The 20,257-nt window shown below is 40.9% G+C and overlaps 1 protein-coding gene across 2 annotated transcripts in view; it reads left to right on the top strand.

Moving 5' to 3' along the window:
* The window catches only part of LRCH1 (leucine rich repeats and calponin homology domain containing 1), a 205,313-nt gene that overhangs the window by 141,071 nt on the left and 43,985 nt on the right, over positions 1-20,257 (top strand). For both annotated transcript variants that reach the window (XM_047079856.1, XM_047079863.1), the window contains exons 5-11: positions 4,367-4,503; positions 5,229-5,356; positions 6,708-6,771; positions 10,448-10,553; positions 12,341-12,468; positions 13,729-13,796; positions 16,153-16,239. In XM_047079856.1, the coding sequence (XP_046935812.1) occupies positions 4,367-4,503; positions 5,229-5,356; positions 6,708-6,771; positions 10,448-10,553; positions 12,341-12,468; positions 13,729-13,796; positions 16,153-16,239 (718 nt within the window). The remainder of the gene's footprint in view (positions 1-4,366; positions 4,504-5,228; positions 5,357-6,707; positions 6,772-10,447; positions 10,554-12,340; positions 12,469-13,728; positions 13,797-16,152; positions 16,240-20,257) is intronic.

The raw sequence follows: 20,257 nt of genomic DNA, 5'->3' as shown, positions 1-20,257 counted from the left end.
CTTGTTCAGACTTGAATCAGAAGGAGTTGAGGAGCAGTGGAAGGAACACTGAATGCTTTCCCAAAAACATGCTCTGGTTTTCAAAGATCGCATTCATTTCCATCAGTTCCATTTAAGGCCCCTGGGCATACCCAGTTTCAAACATATATTTAAAAATACATGGGGCGCCTGGGTGGCGCAGTCGGTTAAGCGTCCGACTTCAGCCAGGTCACGATCTCGCGGTCCGTGAGTTCGAGCCCCGCGTCGGGCTCTGGGCTGATGGCTCGGAGCCTGGAGCCTGTTTCCGATTCTGTGTCTCCCTCTCTCTCTGCCCCTCCCCTGTTCATGCTCTGTCTCTCTCTGTCCCAAAAATAAATTAAAAAAAACGTTGAAAAAAAATTTAAAAAAAAAAAAAAAAAAAAAAAATACACATCAGGGGCCCCTGGGTGGCTCAGTTGGTTAAGCGTCCAACTTCAGCTCAGGTCGTGATTTCATGGTTCGTGGGTTCAAGCCCCGCATCGAGCTCTGTGCTGACAGCTGGGAGCCTGGAGCCTGCTTAGGAATCTGTGTCTCCCTCTCTCTGTCCCTCCCCCCCTCACGCTCTGTCTCTCTCTCTCTCTGTCTCAAAAATAAATAAACATTAAAAAAATCTTTTTTAAATATACCTCAAAGCAAAAGCATATATTTGGAAAGAAAAGCTAAAACATTTGCTTAATCTGACACTATTGCAGCAAGTTGAGAGCTACCTGATTTTTTTCTGCATTTCGATCTTTGGCTTGAAGGCAAGCCAGTGAAGCTCATGGAAGGGAAAGAACTTTATAAAATGCACTGTGCTTTTATGGATGGGACATTTGAGTGCCTGACTGCCACCTTCACCTTGCTTGTGCATTTTTAAAGAAGGAATGTTATGGGGCGCCTGGGTGGCTCAGTCAGTTAAGCATCGGACTTCGGCTCAGGTCATGATGTCATAGTTCGGGAGTTCGAGCCCTGCCTCAGGCTCTGTACTGATAGCTCAGTGCCTGAAGCCTGCTTGGGATTCTGCGTCTCCCTCTCTCTGCCCCTACCCCACTTGCGCATGCCCGAGTGTGTGCGCTTTCTCTCTTTCTCTCTCTCTCTCTCCCTCTCAAAAAAAAGTAAATAAAAATTAAAAAAAATTTTTAAAGAAACAAAGTTAGAAACCATCTCAGCACAAAGATGTATTACTTCAATATTTGAGATGACTTGGTATAAAAACATTGTTTTTTCATTCTGTCATTGTCCAATGCATTTTGATTGGATGACATTGTTTTTCTTGGTTTGAGCAAGTACCAAGGGGAGAAACTCTTACTAACAACACATTTGTAAGCATTTAACCTTTCATAGCATTAACGGAAACTTTTCTTTACATTTAAGCTCTCATGGTAATCACTGACAAATCATTACAAATCCCCAAACTCTCATTTTCAAAAGAAAAATGTAATGGAGCCATGGAATGGTTGCCTATTGTAGTTGAGAAGCATGTGAAAAGTGTGTCCACACAACTTGTTCTCCCCACTTCCTGTGCTCCTACCTTTTTTTTTTATGTCTTTTTTTTTTTTAATTTTATTTTCGAGAGCAAGAGACAGAATGTGAGTGGGGGAAGGGCAAAGGGAGGGAGACACAGAATTCGAAGCAGACTCCAGGCTCTGAGCTGTCAGCACAGAATCTGATGCGGGGCTTGAACCCACAAACCGTGAGATCACGACCTGGGCCGAAGTCGGACACTTCACACACTGAGCCACCCAGGTGCCCCCCTATGCTCCTACCTTGAAAGCATTCCTTTCCCTGGAAAAGATCAGTTACAAATTTCTATCCTTTTCATAATTATGTTTTCTCAGGTTTAATATTTTAAAATCTACTCAAAGCTAAGGCTTTCGTTTACTGGAAACTTTTTTTTTTTTTTTTTAAGTAACTTCCTGAATATCAAATTTCTTTTTTGCTTCACTGGGGAGAACTCCATTAACAAAAGAGCATTGATGGTGCTTGCAGGCAGTGAATTTAAGGACTTTCCATATTTACTTGTTTTTCCTCTTTGAGTACCCCTCCCCATATGCTTTCAATCTGAGGAGGGAAAACTAGTCTGTAGCCTTAATTACCCAATCAATTTTGTGGTGGTTTTACTACAAATACTGCAACCAGGAGACCATACTTTGTTTTTTCTAGGACATGAATGGACAGAGGTAAGATTAAAGGAGTCACTCATTGACCTTCTTTGCAACAAAAGGTTCCCTGGGATTTTTTTTTCTCACCCCCTTTTTCTGCCCTGTTTCTTCTTTAGACCATGTCTGGGCTGGTGTTAGCACTTTCTCCCCGCCATTTTCTTGTTGTGAAACTGCCAGGCTCTCGTTTTCCTAAACTAAGATGGTAATTGTGTCCCAAACTACAATTAAAGGGAATAGTCGTTGTAAAAGCCATTCTTACTTTACCTTATTTATTTAAGTTGCCTCTCCTCCCTCTCCTGCTATGACTTCCAGGATCTTAGCCCTCAGTCTTACTTAAAAGTCTTCATTTCCGGGGCGCCTGGGTGGCGCAGTCGGTTAAGCGTCCGACTTCAGCCAGGTCACGATCTCGCGGTCCGTGAGTTCGAGCCCCGCGTCGGGCTCTGGGCTGATGGCTCAGAGCCTGGAGCCTGTTTCCGATTCTGTGTCTCCCTCTCTCTCTGCCCCTCCCCCGTTCATGCTCTGTCTCTCTCTGTCCCAAAAATAAATAAACGTTGAAAAAAAAAAATTAAAAAAAAAAAAGTCTTCATTTCCAGTGGCAAAGAGTTGAAGAAACAGAGTCCAGTTACATTTTGCTACTAATTTGTCAACCTAAGTTTAGTGAGTAAAATTAACTGCCTTAGAGATGGATTGATATCACTACGGGTACAGCAAGGGGATATTCCTTTTGTATATAAATCTCTCTAATTCTTACCCGGGTTTTAGAACTAAACTATGAAGCGAAAGAGATCTTACTTTCCCTTTTCCTTTGACTTTCTTGATTCCATGCTGTTTTCCACGTTCCCCTCCTCCCTCTCTCCTCCACCTTCCGTTGCTCACAGAGCCTTCAAGGCAACCTCCAGGACTAGTAGGGGGTGAGGCAAATCACTTACCCTGCTCTTGAGGGTAGGGGGTGCGGACTGGGTTTGGGCAGCGAATTATTCGGGGCAGTTTGCAAACTACACTTCCTGAGTTTCTCTTGCACGGCCTCCTGTCAGGAGCCGAGCTGGGGACCTGCCACGTGGGGTGCTCTGCTCCCTCTGTTCTAGTCACTAGCCTCGTGACTCCTTGCGGAGTAATTCACATTCGCTAAGGCATGAAACAAGGAAAGTCCCTTACACGCCCAGATTGCAGTGAATAGGAGAGGAGATAACCGGTTGCTAAGAGCATCTTTGTGGAGCTTGAAGTGGCATAGCTGAGTAAAGTGAAAACCCTAGGGCTTACTGGGAGGAGAAGAGGAATTGTGTTCATGCTCACCGCAGGTCACTTCGTCTACGGCCCGCTCACCCTCCATTTTGGAACTCCCTGTGTCTTCCAAAGCACCGTATTTCACCCCTTACCAGGTCCCATAACAAACGTGGCGAGGCCCCTGCGGACCGGAACCCGCTGGAGTGTCCCACACAGAGAGACCTTAGTGGTTTGCCCCGTGTCACTCTACTTCTCTGGCGTAGCTCAGCCTCTTTGCTCTGCGGAATATATTTGACTTCGTTCCTTGCAGCTGCCAATGTCGGTTGGAATGCTTGAAATTACTGAGTGTTTACTGTGCCACTGGGTGGGGATTTTAAGCTAAATATAATGTTCTGTCTTGTTTGTGGAGCTACAGAAGACTTTTAAAAAGCAGCAGAATGGAGCCTCATCAAATCAGGATTACAGGGTCCATTGCAAAATTCCGAATTCGATAAAATTTAGTTTTTAAAGTGGAAGTAAAAAGACCATGAACGTATTTCTTGTAACTAGTTCTGAGGTTATGCCAGCCCAGATACATTCACTGGATAAGAATATTTTGTAATTAGCACATTGTTCGTATGCTAGCAGCTGAAGTTAAAATATAAACATGACCGATGTGGTGTGGCTTACGTGATTGTTTTGCTGGAAGAGAGGGCTTTCTGAACAATAGATATTGTAAATGTCAAGTGTGTCCGGCTTCTATCAGAACTAACAACAATTTAAAATTATTGGGCTCCCAGTGAAAGATTTTCCCTCCCCTTTAGTAAAACATGTGACACACATACTTCATATTCCTGAAGCCTCACTTGCTTTGATTATGCTAAATGATAGTTTTCCTTGTAAGCAGAAAATTAAGTTTTGAATGTTAAGCCGTTTAATCTTGTTGCTTTCTGAAATTGTTCTTTTTCTTTCTTTCTTTTTTTTTTCCCTCCCCTGTTCTTTAGAACTAGTAGAACTTCCCTTGGTAAAGTTTGACTTTTCCTGCAATAAAGTGCTCGTGATTCCCATTTGTTTTAGAGAGATGAAACGGCTGCAGGTATTACTACTTGAGAACAACCCTTTGCAGTCTCCTCCAGCACAGGTGAGGGCCCGCGGCAAAGCGGTTTCAGGGAGAAATGCTGTCAGTGGTGTGGGGAGGGGGGCGCAGGGGCGGCAACTCTGGGCAGAGCCGGACCTCTGATCGTCTGCTGAATGCACACTGTTTTAGACTTGATCACAGTCTCTAAAAGATGAAACCTTGGGTGAATCCGACTACAGTACGTCGTCTTCTGCTACATAGAGTCCGTTTACTAGGGTTTAGCTCACTGTTCTGATCGCTGCAGTCCCAGAATTACAGGTGTGATTATGGCGGCATTTGTACGGTCGTTGGAAACTCCATGGAGCGTATGGCTTAGACCCAAGGAGGAATACATGCCTTACATTACTGTGAGCTGCGAAATGGAGTTCAAACATTTTCAAATATGATTGTCGGTTTTTCAGAGATAAGTTTCGAATTCAGCTGTTAAACCATGTGGGAACAAAGTGAATGCTTCCAGAAGTGGGATGTTAAACCATGTCGGTTACCTGACTTCTATATTTTTTTACACTATTTAGACTTAAACACACTTCTGTTAGAATGGTTTTCTATTCAAAGTAGAATCTGGAAGAAATGGTTGCCTAAATTCTCGTATGTTTTGGAGAGGCCAAATTGGGTGCGTATTGTTAAAGTGTTATTTTAAATGAAAATACACAGTCAAATGTCTAGGGTTTACATTTTGTTTTGCCGTTAAAAAACGTTAAAAATATGTGTTATTAATTTCTCCATAGATTTGCACAAAGGGCAAAGTGCACATATTCAAGTATCTGAGCATACAAGCATGTCAGATGAAGACAACCGACTCCCTCTATCTCCACACGATGGAGAGGCCACATTTACACCAGCACGTGGAGGACAGGTGGGTGTGACTGCAGTGGCTAAAAGCCCCTGTTTAGGATTTGTTTAGGCCAGAGTGCACCGGTTGGGTGGGTAAGTCCAAAAAATCCCTTGGTCTCTCTTAACCAGCGCAGATTTATGGTGTGGGTAACCTTTCGGCATCTTGCAAATCTTACCTTCCCTAATCTAATCAATAATCAGTCTTTCTTGAGGACCGTTTGTGTATGTTATAACGCATATATATGTATCTTTATACATGCAATCCATAATATAAATGTGGGTATTTTTTACTTATCAGTTAAAACACCCATAAAGGCTCAGGTATGCTTTTTTTTAATTATTAATTTTTAATATGCCACCAGAACATTGTTAAGAAACACTACAGGTTTTGTGTTGTAATTGTCTTTTTAAAAATGCGGTGTGCATAGTTTTTGCCATTTCCTGTTTGGAACCGATGTGTTGGAATCCTTTCACATGCCCTTGGCCTTTTTGTGGCATAAATTGGGCCTTGAATTTTCAGAGAACAAAATTCCCACGCTGAACACATGTATAGAAACACAGGCTGTTTTGAGAGGTCTTCATTGCAGAGACCTTTCCTTAACTTTTTACTAAAAGAGTAAACATGGTGGCTTAAAATCTCAGGCTACCCTAATGATCGCATTACTTAATGCTTAAAATATGTATTCATTATTTTACTTTTATAAACATCAAATTTATTTAGTCACTGGGTAAAAGGCTTACAGAATTATTGAAAGTAACTATAGAAAAGTTAAAAGCCTCTTGTAACGTAAAAGGTAAAAGCAATTAGGTAGTTTTTGCTTTTCGTACACTGGAATCACTAAAATGAGAACGTTGTTAACTGTTTCAAAGAACAGGCCCCTTGGTTAGAGTATGAATTTATGAAACCCTGAACGCAAAGAGTTTATCTTCTACTCTGCTTAGACAGAGTATCTGATTTTCATGAGGCCCTTGTCTTTTTTATTTTAAAAATTTTTTTTTTTCAACGTTTATTTATTTTTTGGGACAGAGAGAGAGCATGAACGGGGGAGGGGCAGAGAGAGAGGGAGACACAGAATCAGAAACAGGCTCCAGGCCCCGAGCCATCAGCCCAGAGCCCGACGCGGGGCTCGAACTCACGGACCGTGAGATCGTGACCTGGCTGAAGTCGGACGCTTAACCGACTGCGCCACCCAGGCGCCCCATGAGGCCCTTGTCTTAACCTCCTTTAATATTGGGCTGATTCGTTGCCTTATGGTAGTAATAAAATTTGTATAGCAGAGTCATTACTTGAATATAAATTGATGTATCTTGTTGTGAACTTTGCGATTTCATTTTTTTCTAAATGGATTCCATACCGATGGCATCTATCCCAGCAAGAAGGATTCTGATTCGGGCGTTGGAAGTGATAATGGAGACAAGCGTTTATCTGCCACAGAGGTAAATTTCGTGATTAGATATTTTTCCTTCTGTGCTTCTAGCTGGATTTGCCTGCATTCCTGAACTCCTCTGTGGTAAAGGGCATTAATGCATCTATGTGAGAAGGTGTGATTATGTTTGTGAAAGCAATTTGAAATCCAAGTGTTATAGAAATATGAGCCGCTGTTAGTTTTTTCTGCATCTTTAATATTTTGTAAATGTCTCAAGGGTAGAGTCCCTATCTCCTTCCCCTCCCACCACACTCCTGACATTATCTAGAATATTCGTTTTTTTCTTAAAGTTGATTTCTTTATATTGAGGGAGGGAGAGAGAACACACATACATGTGTGCGCACACGAGCCAGGGAGGGGCAGACGGTGAGGGCGATCCAGAATCCTATGCAGGCTCTACCCTCTCAGCTGGGAGCCCGACATAGGGCTCAATCCCATGAACCGTGAGATCATGACCTGAGCCGAAATCAAGAGTCAGACACTTAACTGACAGAGCAACCTGGGTGCCCCTAGAATATTCTCGAATGCTTCATAAATATTATGAAATGACTAAGAGTGGTCTGCAAGTACCCATGAGGCATTTTTATAAATATGTTTGTTTCTAATTGACAGAATAATTTGGGAAAAAATTATTTGCATGGATAGATGTTAAGGAGTCAAATGTGCATTGCATTTTAGCAGTGTACCCACAGGAAGTGCGATTTTGAATAGCCAGAGTTTTTATAGCAATGTTTGTTTTCCTGAAAGTCTTCGATTGTGTTTTTTTCAGACGGTTGGATAAAAGTTTGGTTACTTGTAAGCCAAGAAGCCACACGAGAGCTTCCTAAAGTGGTTATAAATAGCTCAGTTAGCACATTTATCTCATTTATAGTTAGATTCCCTGAAACCTTTCACTAATATACCATTAAGTGGGGTTTCTTGAGCAGGGGAGCTAGAAGGGACAGCTGGTGGAGGGATTGGATGTATCATCAGTCTTCCCTTTTGAGGAAATCTATTGAGATTTTGTGGTTACTGAGTTTTGAAATATAATTCTACTCTTTGAAGATGTAATTAATAGGTCAGTTACCCCATTTAAGGAGTTCTCCTTTGTACTCTGTGTGACTCCAAGAAAGTGCCTTTTGCCTGTTCTCTTCAGGTGTTTGAGGATTAATGTGTAGCTAAGATATTGCATTTTACTTCCTACAACATGCTTTATAAAGCAATGTATTAAAAAATTAGGATACCTTAAAGTCTTTCTAATACGGAACATTTTGAAAGGAGTTTGTAGGGAGAAAAAGAAGGCCAATTTCAATAAAAGAAAATTACTCTCATGAAGCCACATGAATAGTTTACTGTGGTTCCCTGGGGGAGGAAATACTCAACACATTACTTTATAAGTTGTATTTAATTCAACTCCCTTAGCTTTATTAAAACTCATAAGTCCCCTGAAATGTCCCATTGTTTCAGAAATTACTCACCCTCAGCTTATTTTCTATGAAGTTAAAACAGACTCTGCTTTATCCTTTATCTGTTTTTTAAGGATAATTAAGTTCATTAATAAAACATCACACAAAGAACCTCATTATCCTTTTGTTCTCACTTAATATAAGTAGGAGGCTAAAATCATTCTAAAAGGAGGCCAAGGGTTTATTCTGTCCCTTTTAACTAGATGCGTATCTTTGGAATTTTGCTAAGCTTTGAAGAGAGGAGGAGGGTGGAAGGAAGGACCACAGAAAGGATTTTATATTTGACAGTATTGAGTGCATGAATCTTCCCTCAGCCTTTTTATCTGGTCTCACACGGCCGCCTCATTACCTGAGAACACCTCCAAGAAATTTGTAGAAGGAATAGTATTCTGACTCCTCCTCCAGTGTAGCTTTCTCTTTTCACTTTGTTTGGCAATTATGTTGTCATCTCACCGCTTACTAGGGTTTATCTGGCTCCCCACTTCTGTCTCCCTGTGGCATTTGCAAAGCACATCTCACTCCTTTGGCTGTTGCCATTGTCTGAGTACATTTAGCGTTTGTCTCTAAGAAGTTTAAAACGTGTTTTTTCTGAAGATAAATATGCAACAAAAAACTGGCGGCTGAATGAATATCTGTTTACTGGATGAAATGAACACTTGTTTTGCACCGGTTTCTAAACGATTTGTGCACGCATCCAAATGTAAACAAACACTATCCTGAAAGTTACGGCTTCAAAAATTGAGGAACAGCCCACAACTCCCTGAAATGTGTTCTGTGGAGGTTCATGATCCCTGTGATTTGGAAAGCTTTTTACTAAATAGGAACACTAAAATGGAGACATACGAAAGTCACCGAGGCTCTGTATTTCACTTGTGACGGAATCCTAGATTATCTGAATAAACTTCATCAGCTACTGTGAGAAACTAGCACCCCAGAGACAACTTACTTTGAGTACTGAATTGAAGCCTTACTCTGAAAATTGCACGGAACACATTTCCTTTTAAGTACTACAGCCATTCAACACTTTCATATATTTGACACAGCCTAAATTCCTATATTCTTCAACCTAAAACAGGGAAATAAACCGAAGCTTAATGTTGCACATAAGATGCACTGTAAATAAATGAGGTATTGTCACAGATATTGTCTGCTTTTTTAAAAAAAATTTTTAATGTTTATTTATTTTTGAGAGAGAGAGAGACAGAGACAGAGCACGAGTGGGGGGGGGGGGGGGAAGAAAGAGACAGAGACACAGAATCCGAAGCAGGCTCCAGGCTCCAAGCCCCAACATGGGGCTCAAACCCACGAACCTGGAGATTATGACCTGAGCTGAAGCCAGACACTTAACACACTAAGCCACCCAGGTGCCCCCAGATATTGTCTGCTTTTTGTGACGAGCTGCATGAAACCCTAATGTAGTTTGGGAAATTGGTGTTGTCGTCAGATCTCAGAGTATCATTGCTATTACAACGATTGGTTGGCCTTTGGGCCACTGTGATATTGACCATATTTATAACATCACACTATATATATTTACAATTATTCCTTTGTTCTGTCAGGTATTACATAGTCCTTCTTAGTGCCCTGACCATTGCTCTTAGGTTGGAAAATGCCATCAGGTACCTGACAAAATTTTAGCTCAAAACATGTACAGAGAGACACTTGAGTGTTAATTCAGTGAGTTTTTTTTTTTTTTATTTTTTTTTTTTCAACGTTTATTTTATTTTTGGGACAGAGAGAGACAGAGCATGAACGGGGGAGGGTCAGAGAGAGAGGGAGACACAGAATCGGAAACAGGCTCCAGGCTCTGAGCCATCAGCCCAGAGCCCGACGCGGGGCTCGAACTCACGGACCGCGAGATCGTGACCTGGCTGAAGTCGGACGCCCAACCGACTGCGCCACCCAGGCGCCCCTAATTCAGTGAGTTTTGACAAAGCGAACACACCCATATTACCAGCTGCCAGTTCAAGAAACAGAGCTTTACCAGTACCCCAGAAAGCCCACTCATGCACCCACCCTCCAAGCCAAGAGTAGCCGTTATCCGGACTTCAAACACCATGGATTAGTTTTGCTGGTTTTTGAACTTACGTAAGTGGAACCATGCTTTGTATCTGGCATCTTTTACTCAATATTATGTGTTTGAGAATCACAGTTTTGGTTTTTTTTTATCACATAGTATTCTCTTAATCTACACTGAGAACACTTGTCCCTGGAATAAAGCAGTGCACTATTCCTTTTTAGCCTTCTGATGAAGACACGGTTAGCCTCAATGTGCCAATGTCAAATATCATGGAAGAAGAACAGATCATCAAGGAGGACTCGTGCCATCGCCTTAGCCCAGTTAAAGGTCTGACAATGAATGATGGGGAGAAAGTGCTTGTTTTTAAGTTTCAAATGCTATGTTTGCAATCTGTCCCGATAGGGCCTTGATGATAGCTAACGCTTATTGAGCATTTCCTGAGCACGGGCCTCTTTGCTCATCTGTGAGAGTGAGCCCATTTAAAGTCCAAAACTCCAAAATTTTAATCATCTCCGTCTTACAGGTGAGGAAACCAAGCCCAGACAGTTTAAGTAACATGCCAGTGATCACACAGCTAGCCAGTAGTAGAGTTGTTCTCGTTTTGAAGATTTATATAACAGTCTTTAAATCCACTCTTGGAAAGAAACTATTGCTATGTAGACCTATTAGGCAACAACAGCCGTGGTAGCACATGAAATCCCCAAATCTCACTGGCTTAACACAATCCAAATCAAGTCTACACGAGAGTTAGTGATTGGCAGGCAGCTCCCCTCCAAAGACCCACGCTGCTTTCATTCTGAGATTCCACCATCTTTAACACAAGACTTCCAAGGTCCTATTTTAGGGCAGAAGAGGGCCGAACATGGAGGTTTGCTCACAAGAGGTTTTTAATGGGCTGGGCCTAGGAATGCTCATCTCTTACAAGCGAGGCTCGGACATATGGCCACTTCTAACCACATGTGAAGGGAGGAAATATAGTTGAGATGTGTGCCTAGGAATCCACTTGACTTTGGACACGATAGTTGACCTTAATTCTCTCACCTATAAGTGAGATGGTTAGATTAGGAAATATCTAATTACCTAATTACCCATGGTCTTCTGTAGCTCTAAAGTTCTGTGGTTCTCTAATAATCATCAAATGATCACTAAGCATTTTATGTCCTGCCTACCTTGAAAATCCTAGCAACGTATTTCATAAGTTGGTGGAAGCCCTCAGTTGATTACATTAGGGCAGGGTTTTGATTTTTTTTTTTTTTTTTACTACTCCAATTTGTTCAGTGACTGTTAAAGAAAATCCTAAAATTTAGTGTTTGCTGATTTTTAGCACATGATTTCATGATATGTGAATAATAAAGAACTAGATTAATATGCAGATCATCTCCCTAACAGTTTGAATATGCCCTCATTAGTGATGGGGAGCTGTGTGAACCAACTAGCATTTGCTTTCACTTTATACCTTCAGGTTTTTTTAGTTTAGCACATAAGTTTAGCATTTATGTTTATCTGAGGTTATGATTGGAACCATACACTCTCCAAAAAATATCACTGTATACTTCATGCAAGAATATAACTGCCTTTTTAGTAGATAATCTTTATAACATTATACAGTATAGGAGGTAGTGTTTTAGGCAAACTTAAAATAAAAGAATTCTGTGATTTGTTACCAGTGAGTTTTTTCCTCTTTGTTCTAGAAGTGGGTATTCTGCTAGGGGGGAGTCCTTAAAGGTAGCCCTCCTTGATTCTTTTTCGTTTCCAGATCGGGGAGAAGAGATCTGTTTGCTGTTCCATTTGCCTCTTTATACTTTCTTTCCTCTGTTTCTTGAGAAAGTTACAGGAGATCTCATTGCTTTCATAAGGGACTAAGCCACGAAGAGGAGTTGACTTTCCAGTTCATTTTGGGGGGCTTTCCATTTCTGTTACTTCTCTCCCTCCTTTTCCTCCTTTATTCATCTTTTCCTGACACCCTCAGGGAAGAGAGAAGTGGGGTCACTCATACACCTCTATAAGAGGTCAGAGAGGAGACTGAAATAGTTAGCTGGTTTTGAGGTTCATCTGTGCTTTGCTTGTCTATTCATGAGACCGTCTTTTTGTCTTTCTCTGTATTTTCCTGATAGGGGACTTTCATCAGGAATTTCAACCAGAGCCTTCCCTTCTGGGAGACAATGACAACTCAGGAGAAGAAAGAGACCAATTTACTGATGGAAGAGATGTTCTCCGTTCAGAATTTATAACGTATATTAAGGCAAGTTGAGGATCAAATAATTTTTTTTTAAATCTTCTTTTGTTTGGCACCTTAACATTTAAGTTCAAGGTTACCAATCTGTCACCTTAAATGCCAACGTACTGCCAGTGTCCTCAGATTTTTATAACATGGAACATCTTCTCAAAGTTTGGGGTGTGTATTTTCTGACATTAGGAGCTGGTCCCTGTCTGACATACCTCTCCGTTTGTCTGTAAATGTGTCTGATTTTCTTTTATATTCAGTAATTGCTTGGCTTTCCACGACTCAGTGCATCAGGATAAGTTTGCAAATGTAATAGAATTGCCATTACCATCTAGTAAAAGTTAACATGGAAAGAGATTCACATTCTTTTCAATGCATTCTAGGTGAATACTTTTCTTAGAAGTATGTCCATTGTAAAAAGAGAAAAGTGGAAATTTTTAAAATCTGGAAATGAATGTCTTCTCTTTCTGGAAAGGTCACTCTGAGGCATTTTCTGTTAACTGTTTTATACTTTTTTCCCAAGAACACACACACACACACACACACACACACCTCGTCTCACAAACAGTACAATGCGTATTCTCATGTGACTGACAAACCCAACTAATAATGGAGGAATCTGTCAACAGCAAGAGGTGCAAAGAGGGTAGTAAGAAATAGAATTAAGCTTTACATTTCTGACTCTAAGTTAACCGGTATTGTGGTCCTGGGTCAGATCTCTTTAATTTAATTTTTAATTGTGGTAAAATATCTATAACATAAAACTTACCATTTTAGCCATTTTTAAGTGTACAGTTCAGTGAAATATTCTCATTGTTTTGCAGCCATCACCACCATCCGTCCCCAGAACCTTTTTTATCTGGTAAAACTGAGACTTCAAACCCATTAAACTGTAATTTCCCATTCCCTGCCCCCCACCTCACTTGGGAGCCACCATTCTGCTTTCTGTCTCTATGGGTGACGACTCCAGGGACCTCATATAAGTGGAATCATACAGTATTTGGCTTCTTGTTACTGACTTATTCCACTGAGCATAATGTCTTGAAGGTTCACCATGTTGTAGCACGTGTCGGAACTTCCTTTTGAAGGCTCGATGACGTTGCATTGTATGTATAGACCATATTTTGTTTATCCATTTATGTGTAGATGGACACTTGGATTGTTTCCACCTTTTGGCTGTTGTGACTAATGGTCCTGTGAACATGGACGAGGGCAAGGTTTGACTGTTGACTGTTGATAGCCAGTGGCTCTCAGAATTCCCATATGTTCTGTCCACAGGATAGGGCTGAGGACTGTGAAGAACTGTTACGGATAGAAGAGGACACGCACTGGCAACCTGAGGGAATGTGAGTATCCAGGGCCTGGTTATGAGCTACCTGTAAAGTTCATGGTTCAAGCAGAAGGCAGCCCTGTCGTGGTAGAATTTTGGTCTGCTTTACTTTGGGTAAGCCTATATTCTCACCCAGTGATATTGATAAGTTTTTGTTATCATTGTTAAGTTTTTCCTATCATTCCTATCAATAGGTTTTTCTCTGTCAGATGCTTATTGTCATGGTATTGGGGTGTTACGGTGCAAGGTCACACCTCTTCCTTGGCCTTGAGTTTCATCTGATTGGAGGCTGTGGATAGAATGTGATTCAAGAGATTAGATGAAGTTTCTACACTGGAGATTCTAGCTTACTGCCATTTGTCTGAAGAAACCAACAACTGGACCCAGAGCAATACATAGTCCCAGTCACTCTTTACCTAGCCTTCAGGTTCAAGATCTGAGAAAACCATATACCTCTCATGTCTTGGTCCTGTGTCTAAAATTGTAATAGCTAACATTTATTAAACACTCCATGCTCGGCAGTGTTCTAAGTATTCCATAGGTAGTAACTGATTTCATCTTCACACCAAGTCTGTACGGTAAGTTCTAGTATTATCCCCCATTTCACATATGACAAAACTGAGGCACAGAGAGATCGATGATCTTGCCCCAGGGTTACAAAGGGCTGGCATTGAACCCAAGGAATCTCACATCACATGGATATCCCTTTAACTCTATTGCACATAAAGATTTACTTGGCCAGCTTTACAGGGGAGGGCCTGAGTCATCTATTATATGATGAACCATTTCCAGGGGAATTGAATATGGACCATGTGGCATGCAGTAGATTTTTGGTTCCCAGGATTTCGTTTTCCATGATCTGGCATGTGGGCCTGGACTTTCCTTCATATCTTGTAGGAGACTCCCCCTTAGTGAGTCTTTATTATATTAAAAGGTGTTTCCACTTAGGGGCGCCTAGGTGGCTCAGTTGGTTAAGCATCCGATTTCAGCTCAGGTCATGATGTCACGGTTCGTGGGTTTGAGCCCCATGTCGGGTTCTGTGCTGACAGCTCAGAGCCTGGATCCTGCTTCAGGTTCTGTGTCTCCCTTTCTCTCTGCCCCTCCCCTGCTCATGCTCTGTCTCTCTCTCTCTCTGTCTCAAAAATAAATAAACACTGAAAGAAAATTAAAAACAAAGTTTTTCCACCTAGAGAAACACATTGACCTATATTCTGTAGTGGAGAGCAGGAACCATGATCAAATATCTCTTGACCTTTAAAAACATTGCTAGGTACCTTTCACATCACTGTCCTGTATTATCTATTCATTGAATATATTTCTGTAATATCAAGGAGGACTAGCTTGATTATAGAATCAAAGAATTATAGGGAAGAGATTTTATAGGGAGGGTGTTCTTTTAAACCACAATGGACTCTGGAACAATGCAGGAATTGGGGGCACCAACCCCAGCACAGTTAAAACCTGTATATTACTTTCAACTCCCCCCCCACCTGCCAAATTTTACTACTAAAAACCTACTGTTGATCAGAAGACTCACCAATAACATAAACAGTTGATTTGCCTATATTTTGTATATGTATTATATGATGTATTCTTAAAAACATACCTAACTTTGTCTGAACTTTCTCAGTATTCCTAGGCTATGCATTTCATCCGTGAATTTTTTCAAATTGCTGCAAATCTCTAAAAAATTTTCCAATATATTTTTGGAAAAAAAAAAAAAACCCGTGTATAAACGGACCCATGCAGTTCAAACCTGCGTTGTTCAAGGGTCAACTGTGTATAAGGCTTTGGAAGCCCCATTCTAAATCTTCTATCTAATCATTCTCAACCCTGCCTGTGGAGCCCCAGTCTCTGGCTTGGCCTTTTGTTCAAGTGCCACAGATGATTTTGCTGCCTAAAGAGCCTGCACTGAGTGGGAACCACTATCCCGCAGCAAAATCCCATATTGTATGAAAGCAGTGAAACCAAGCAAGCCACACTGGTAGCACTGGAGATGGAAGAGGCAAAAGTATTGTAGGCCTGCTGCATCAGGGCATCCCCCCAGGGCTCAGGAAAGCACAGCGAGGGAACCACCCAGAGGGCACATCGCCTTGATTTTATAGAGGAGCAGATACAGGCCCGTGGGCATTGAGACTTTGTGTGAGCTGCTATTTAATAGCAGAGCCAGGCTTCCCCCACCCAGTAGCTCCATTTCCACCACACTCTGGCCATCTCCTCTGCAGGCTACTGACACACGTTCATTATAAGGTGGAGTTTGTGGAAATCACTTTTACATGTTAGATGCATTTTTGTAAGTGTGCTCTTAAGAATCTAGATAATATCCATGTTCTAGTAATCATTGTCACTCTTATGCTTGGTTCATGCTACAGAATAAGTTCATCCAAAGACCAGGATGTGGATATGGCGATGATTGAACAGCTGAGAGAAGCGGTAGATTTGCTGCAAGATCCCGACAGGTACGTGTGTCTTTCCTTGGCCCAGGTTTCGTGTGAGTATATCGTCTCGCCTTTAAAAATGTCTGTACACAGTTTGGGCTCAGTCTAACCCCCCAAAAGAAAAGCTTTTGCAAGATCCGTAAGCATCAGAGTCACACTTCTGGAGTGATGGAGATCGTTCCCCCCTTTTGCTACCCCTTAATGAAATGTATTCACCCTTCATGAACTTCATATGGGAGTTTTTGGCATAATTCTTAGAAAATAGCAACACGATGAAAATGCATATTTGATGTTGCCTCAAGTTCAACTCCTGACTTCTAGAAATACCAAGGAGATTTTCCAAAAATGAAAGAATTGTTTTATCAAGTGCTATCGTATTTATTTTGAGATGCCAAACTTATGTTACCTAAACAATATATTTCTAAAGATTGGGGTTATGAGGTAAGTTTTTAATTGAATTGGCCATTGTCATCAGAGGCACAGAATGCAGTAGATACATTTTTTGGTTTCTTAGCAAAGGATCATGGAATTCCCGTGAACAAAATATTTTTCAGTAAGGCAATATAGCCAGTATCAGGTACTAACTACTTTATCACTAGGAAAATAGATCCAAAGCTTATTCCTGGTAAACTGTTTATGGGTCTTGTGGACTTAAATATGAAAATGATAGGGTCTCGTAATATGGTGAACACAGAAATTATACCACATTTTGGCAATTCATGAAAAGGGTGGTTAGCAAGTCCCAGAGTGCCAGTAATGGCTCACCACCAATGTTGCTTGGCCCTAAAAGAATAGTGATGGTTCAGTGTGTTTGGCTGAAAGTCTTTAGCGATTGATTTGAAAAGCATTTCAGTTCTATAGACATTAATTGAGTGCTTAGAGATCATGGGAAGATCTACTGCGTGCACCTCTGGGGATATAAAGATGAACAAGACACAGCCCTTGCCTTCTAAGAACTTAAGCTATGGTAGAGAGATGGCTTTGAGTAGCTATTTGTAAGTGTAATTGATTTAGGTGCTTAAAGTGATAGGCTCCAGTGAATTCCTGGCCGCAGATGGAAATGGGGAGATGGCGGGGCTGGCCTCCCTGAAGTCTGGGGTAGTTCATCTGGGCCTTTAATTACATTTCAAGGAAATTACATTTCAAGGAAAAAGCAAACCCTGGATTGAATTAAAAGCTTAGGCAAAGGCATGGAGGTCAGAAGGAGTGGAGCAGGCGTGGACTCTACCTGGGAGGCTGGGGTCTGGCTGTTTCCACCTTTTAAAAATCTGGGCAGTGCTTCTGATGCACAGCCAGGGCTGAGAAGCTGTGGAGGGGCAGTCGGAGGGGTGCTGAGGATGTCTTCAAATGCTGTGTTGAGGAGCCCAGACTTTATTTCATATCTAGAGGGAGGTGGTGGTGCTTTAATAATACGATTATTCATGTTCCTAATTCTCCCTACTGTGTGGCTCAGAGCCTGGCTTATTCGTGAATGCCTAATCAAAGCATGTTCTTTAAAGAGCTGCGTTTCACATTCTAAACCAGGGGAGTCAGTGAGAGGGTGGGAAACAGGGACCAGAGGACACGTGTGTGTGTTGTATGTGTTTGTGGGAAATTATAAGGAATGGGGAAGCAGCTCATCTGGGGGTAAAGAACAGATTTTGGATCAGCCAGCCACAGGTTCTGAACCCAGCTCCAACACCACTAATGTGGGTTAAGATATAACTATTCTGCACGCCAGTTTCCTCCTCTGTGAGATGGGATCCACGTACTTACTTTTTAGGATTGTGAAGATCTGAAATAATTTATAAACTGCTAGCAGGAAGGCAAATTAGCAAAACCATTCTAGAAGACATCCTAGTAGTACATGGCCGTTGTCTAAAATATATGTAAACTTTTTGAAATAAATTCTAAAAATGTATCCTAAGGGACGAAGAGATATGAACAAAGATTATGAGGGGAAGATATTTTTATAGCAAACATTTGGGGAAAATGAAATAATGTAATATTTTAGAGATACTTAAATGTAATTTGGTCCTTTATAAAATGGAATAGAACATGGCTGATACAATGTGTTTTTTTAAATTTTCCAATATATTTTAGAATGCTCATTTTAGGGGAACCTGGGTGGCTCAGTCGGTTAAGCGTCCGACTTCGGCTCAGGTCATGATCTCGCCGTCCACGAGTTCGAGCCCCGCATCGGGCTCTGTGCTGACAGCTCAGAGCCTGGAGCCTGTTTCAGATCCTGTGTCTCCCTCTCTCTGACCCACCCCTGTTCATGCTCTGTCTCTCTCTGTCTCAAAAATAAATAAACATTAAAAAAAAAAAAGAATGCTCATTTTATAATCACTTTAAAAGTATATAAAATGAAAAGGTTTGATCCCAATTATATAGACTGAATTAGGTCTTATTTGTGTCAAAAACAAAAAAAAAATTAAAACTGGAAGGAAATATATTACTGTGGATGTTTTTCTGTAGGTATTTCTAAATTAGTATTTTTTTTTTATACTTTTATGAATTGTAGACCCTTAGCAGGCACTGTTGTAGTTCTTTGGCAGGTTATTTGCGGTGGGTGGTGAAAACAGTGTGAAGGAACAGTGCAGACAGGTTAGAAATGAGCACCAGGTATCTGGTTATCTGAGATGGGGAACCAAGAGGGCCCCAGGGTTGAGGAGGAGGATGTTGTGGTCCGCATAGGACGTGCCGAATAAAATCCAAGGTGGCAATGTCCATTCTGCTGCTAGGAGTTCGTTCTGGGGCTTTGAGACTTAGATTTGAAAGTCATTTCGTAAGGTGCTGCAGTAACAGAGCTGTATAATGAGGATGAGATTCCCAAGGCCAAGCGTATAGATGGGAAGGGAACATGAGTCCAGAAACGAGACTTAAAGTGTGACATTACAGAGAAAGGACCCCCCTTGGGCTCAAACTTAATATATCATTTCAATACTTGTACCTTTTGCATTTTGTATCACGCCCCCAATAAACGTTTCTTACAAATTTGAGATTGATTAATATGTGAACCACAAAGTGAAAAAGAACAGCCTCGTTTGGGGGAAATAAAAGTGACTTGGGAATGTGGGCCCGGAGCCCAGTAGTGAAGATCTCGGTGACCCGGAGGAGGGTTCCCAGCTCTGGGCCTTAATTTCGTCATCCTTCATGAGAAGTGCGATGAACTGAGGACCTCAAGATTCCTCTCTAGCTTGGAAACATTTGAGGCAGTGAGTTGCCAAGAATGTAGAGCAAGTGGAATGGTGGGTGTGTGCTCGAATTGCGAATTGCGGAAGAAAACAGCCCTGAGTAACTTTCCAAGAGCTAATTGATTTGCATCTTTATGGAATGCTATTTTAAAATCGTATCATATTGTAAAACTTTATATGGCTTTCATTTGCTGCCTAAAATAACTCACTACTTTGGCTGCTTTAGATCTTTGTTGTTCATCCTGAATAATTATCATGATAGGACAGTTCTAACTTATAATAATGTTTCTGTGAGCCAGTATAATAGCAATAAAGAAAGGGTCACTGTTTGTTTCTATTAAGAGAGGGCTCTTCAAGAGGTCACTTATTTCTAGCTGCTTGGGACTGAATATTAATAATAAAAATACACATAAATATTGGGTTTTTCCTTTATCTCATATTTCATAGGTCCAAACTTTTTGTTGTTTGAGTTAAACCACTGATTATAGGATTAAATTTTAGAGGTTTACCTTTCATACAAACTTAACATCAAAAAAACCTAGTTGAATATTGGTATATATTTTGTCTTTATCTTGGTTTCTTTTTTAAGGATTTCTGATTATAGATTTGACAGCATTTTCAATAGGGCATATATAATATGACTCATCCCTACCTTTTATAGTAGCCTTGTAACTTTCATATGACTTACAGAAATTCCTGGTTTTATAGATCTTAAACAGAATTCAACTCTTAAAATTGCAGAAATTCAGAAACTATCTGTAAGGCAATTTCAGAAATAAAATTGCATATCAAATTGCTTATGAATTCTAATTTTTTTTTTTTAACGTTTATTTTATTTTTGGGACAGAGAGAGACAGAGCATG

This window comes from Lynx rufus, unplaced genomic scaffold, assembly GCF_022079265.1.
Source record: "Lynx rufus isolate CCGP_SWC_20201006 ecotype Redwood Valley unplaced genomic scaffold, mLynRuf1.p SCAF_1, whole genome shotgun sequence".
Taxonomy (NCBI): Eukaryota; Metazoa; Chordata; class Mammalia; order Carnivora; family Felidae; genus Lynx; species Lynx rufus.
Note: the sequence above shows the minus strand (reverse complement) of the source record. Positions and strands in the feature narration are given on the sequence as shown.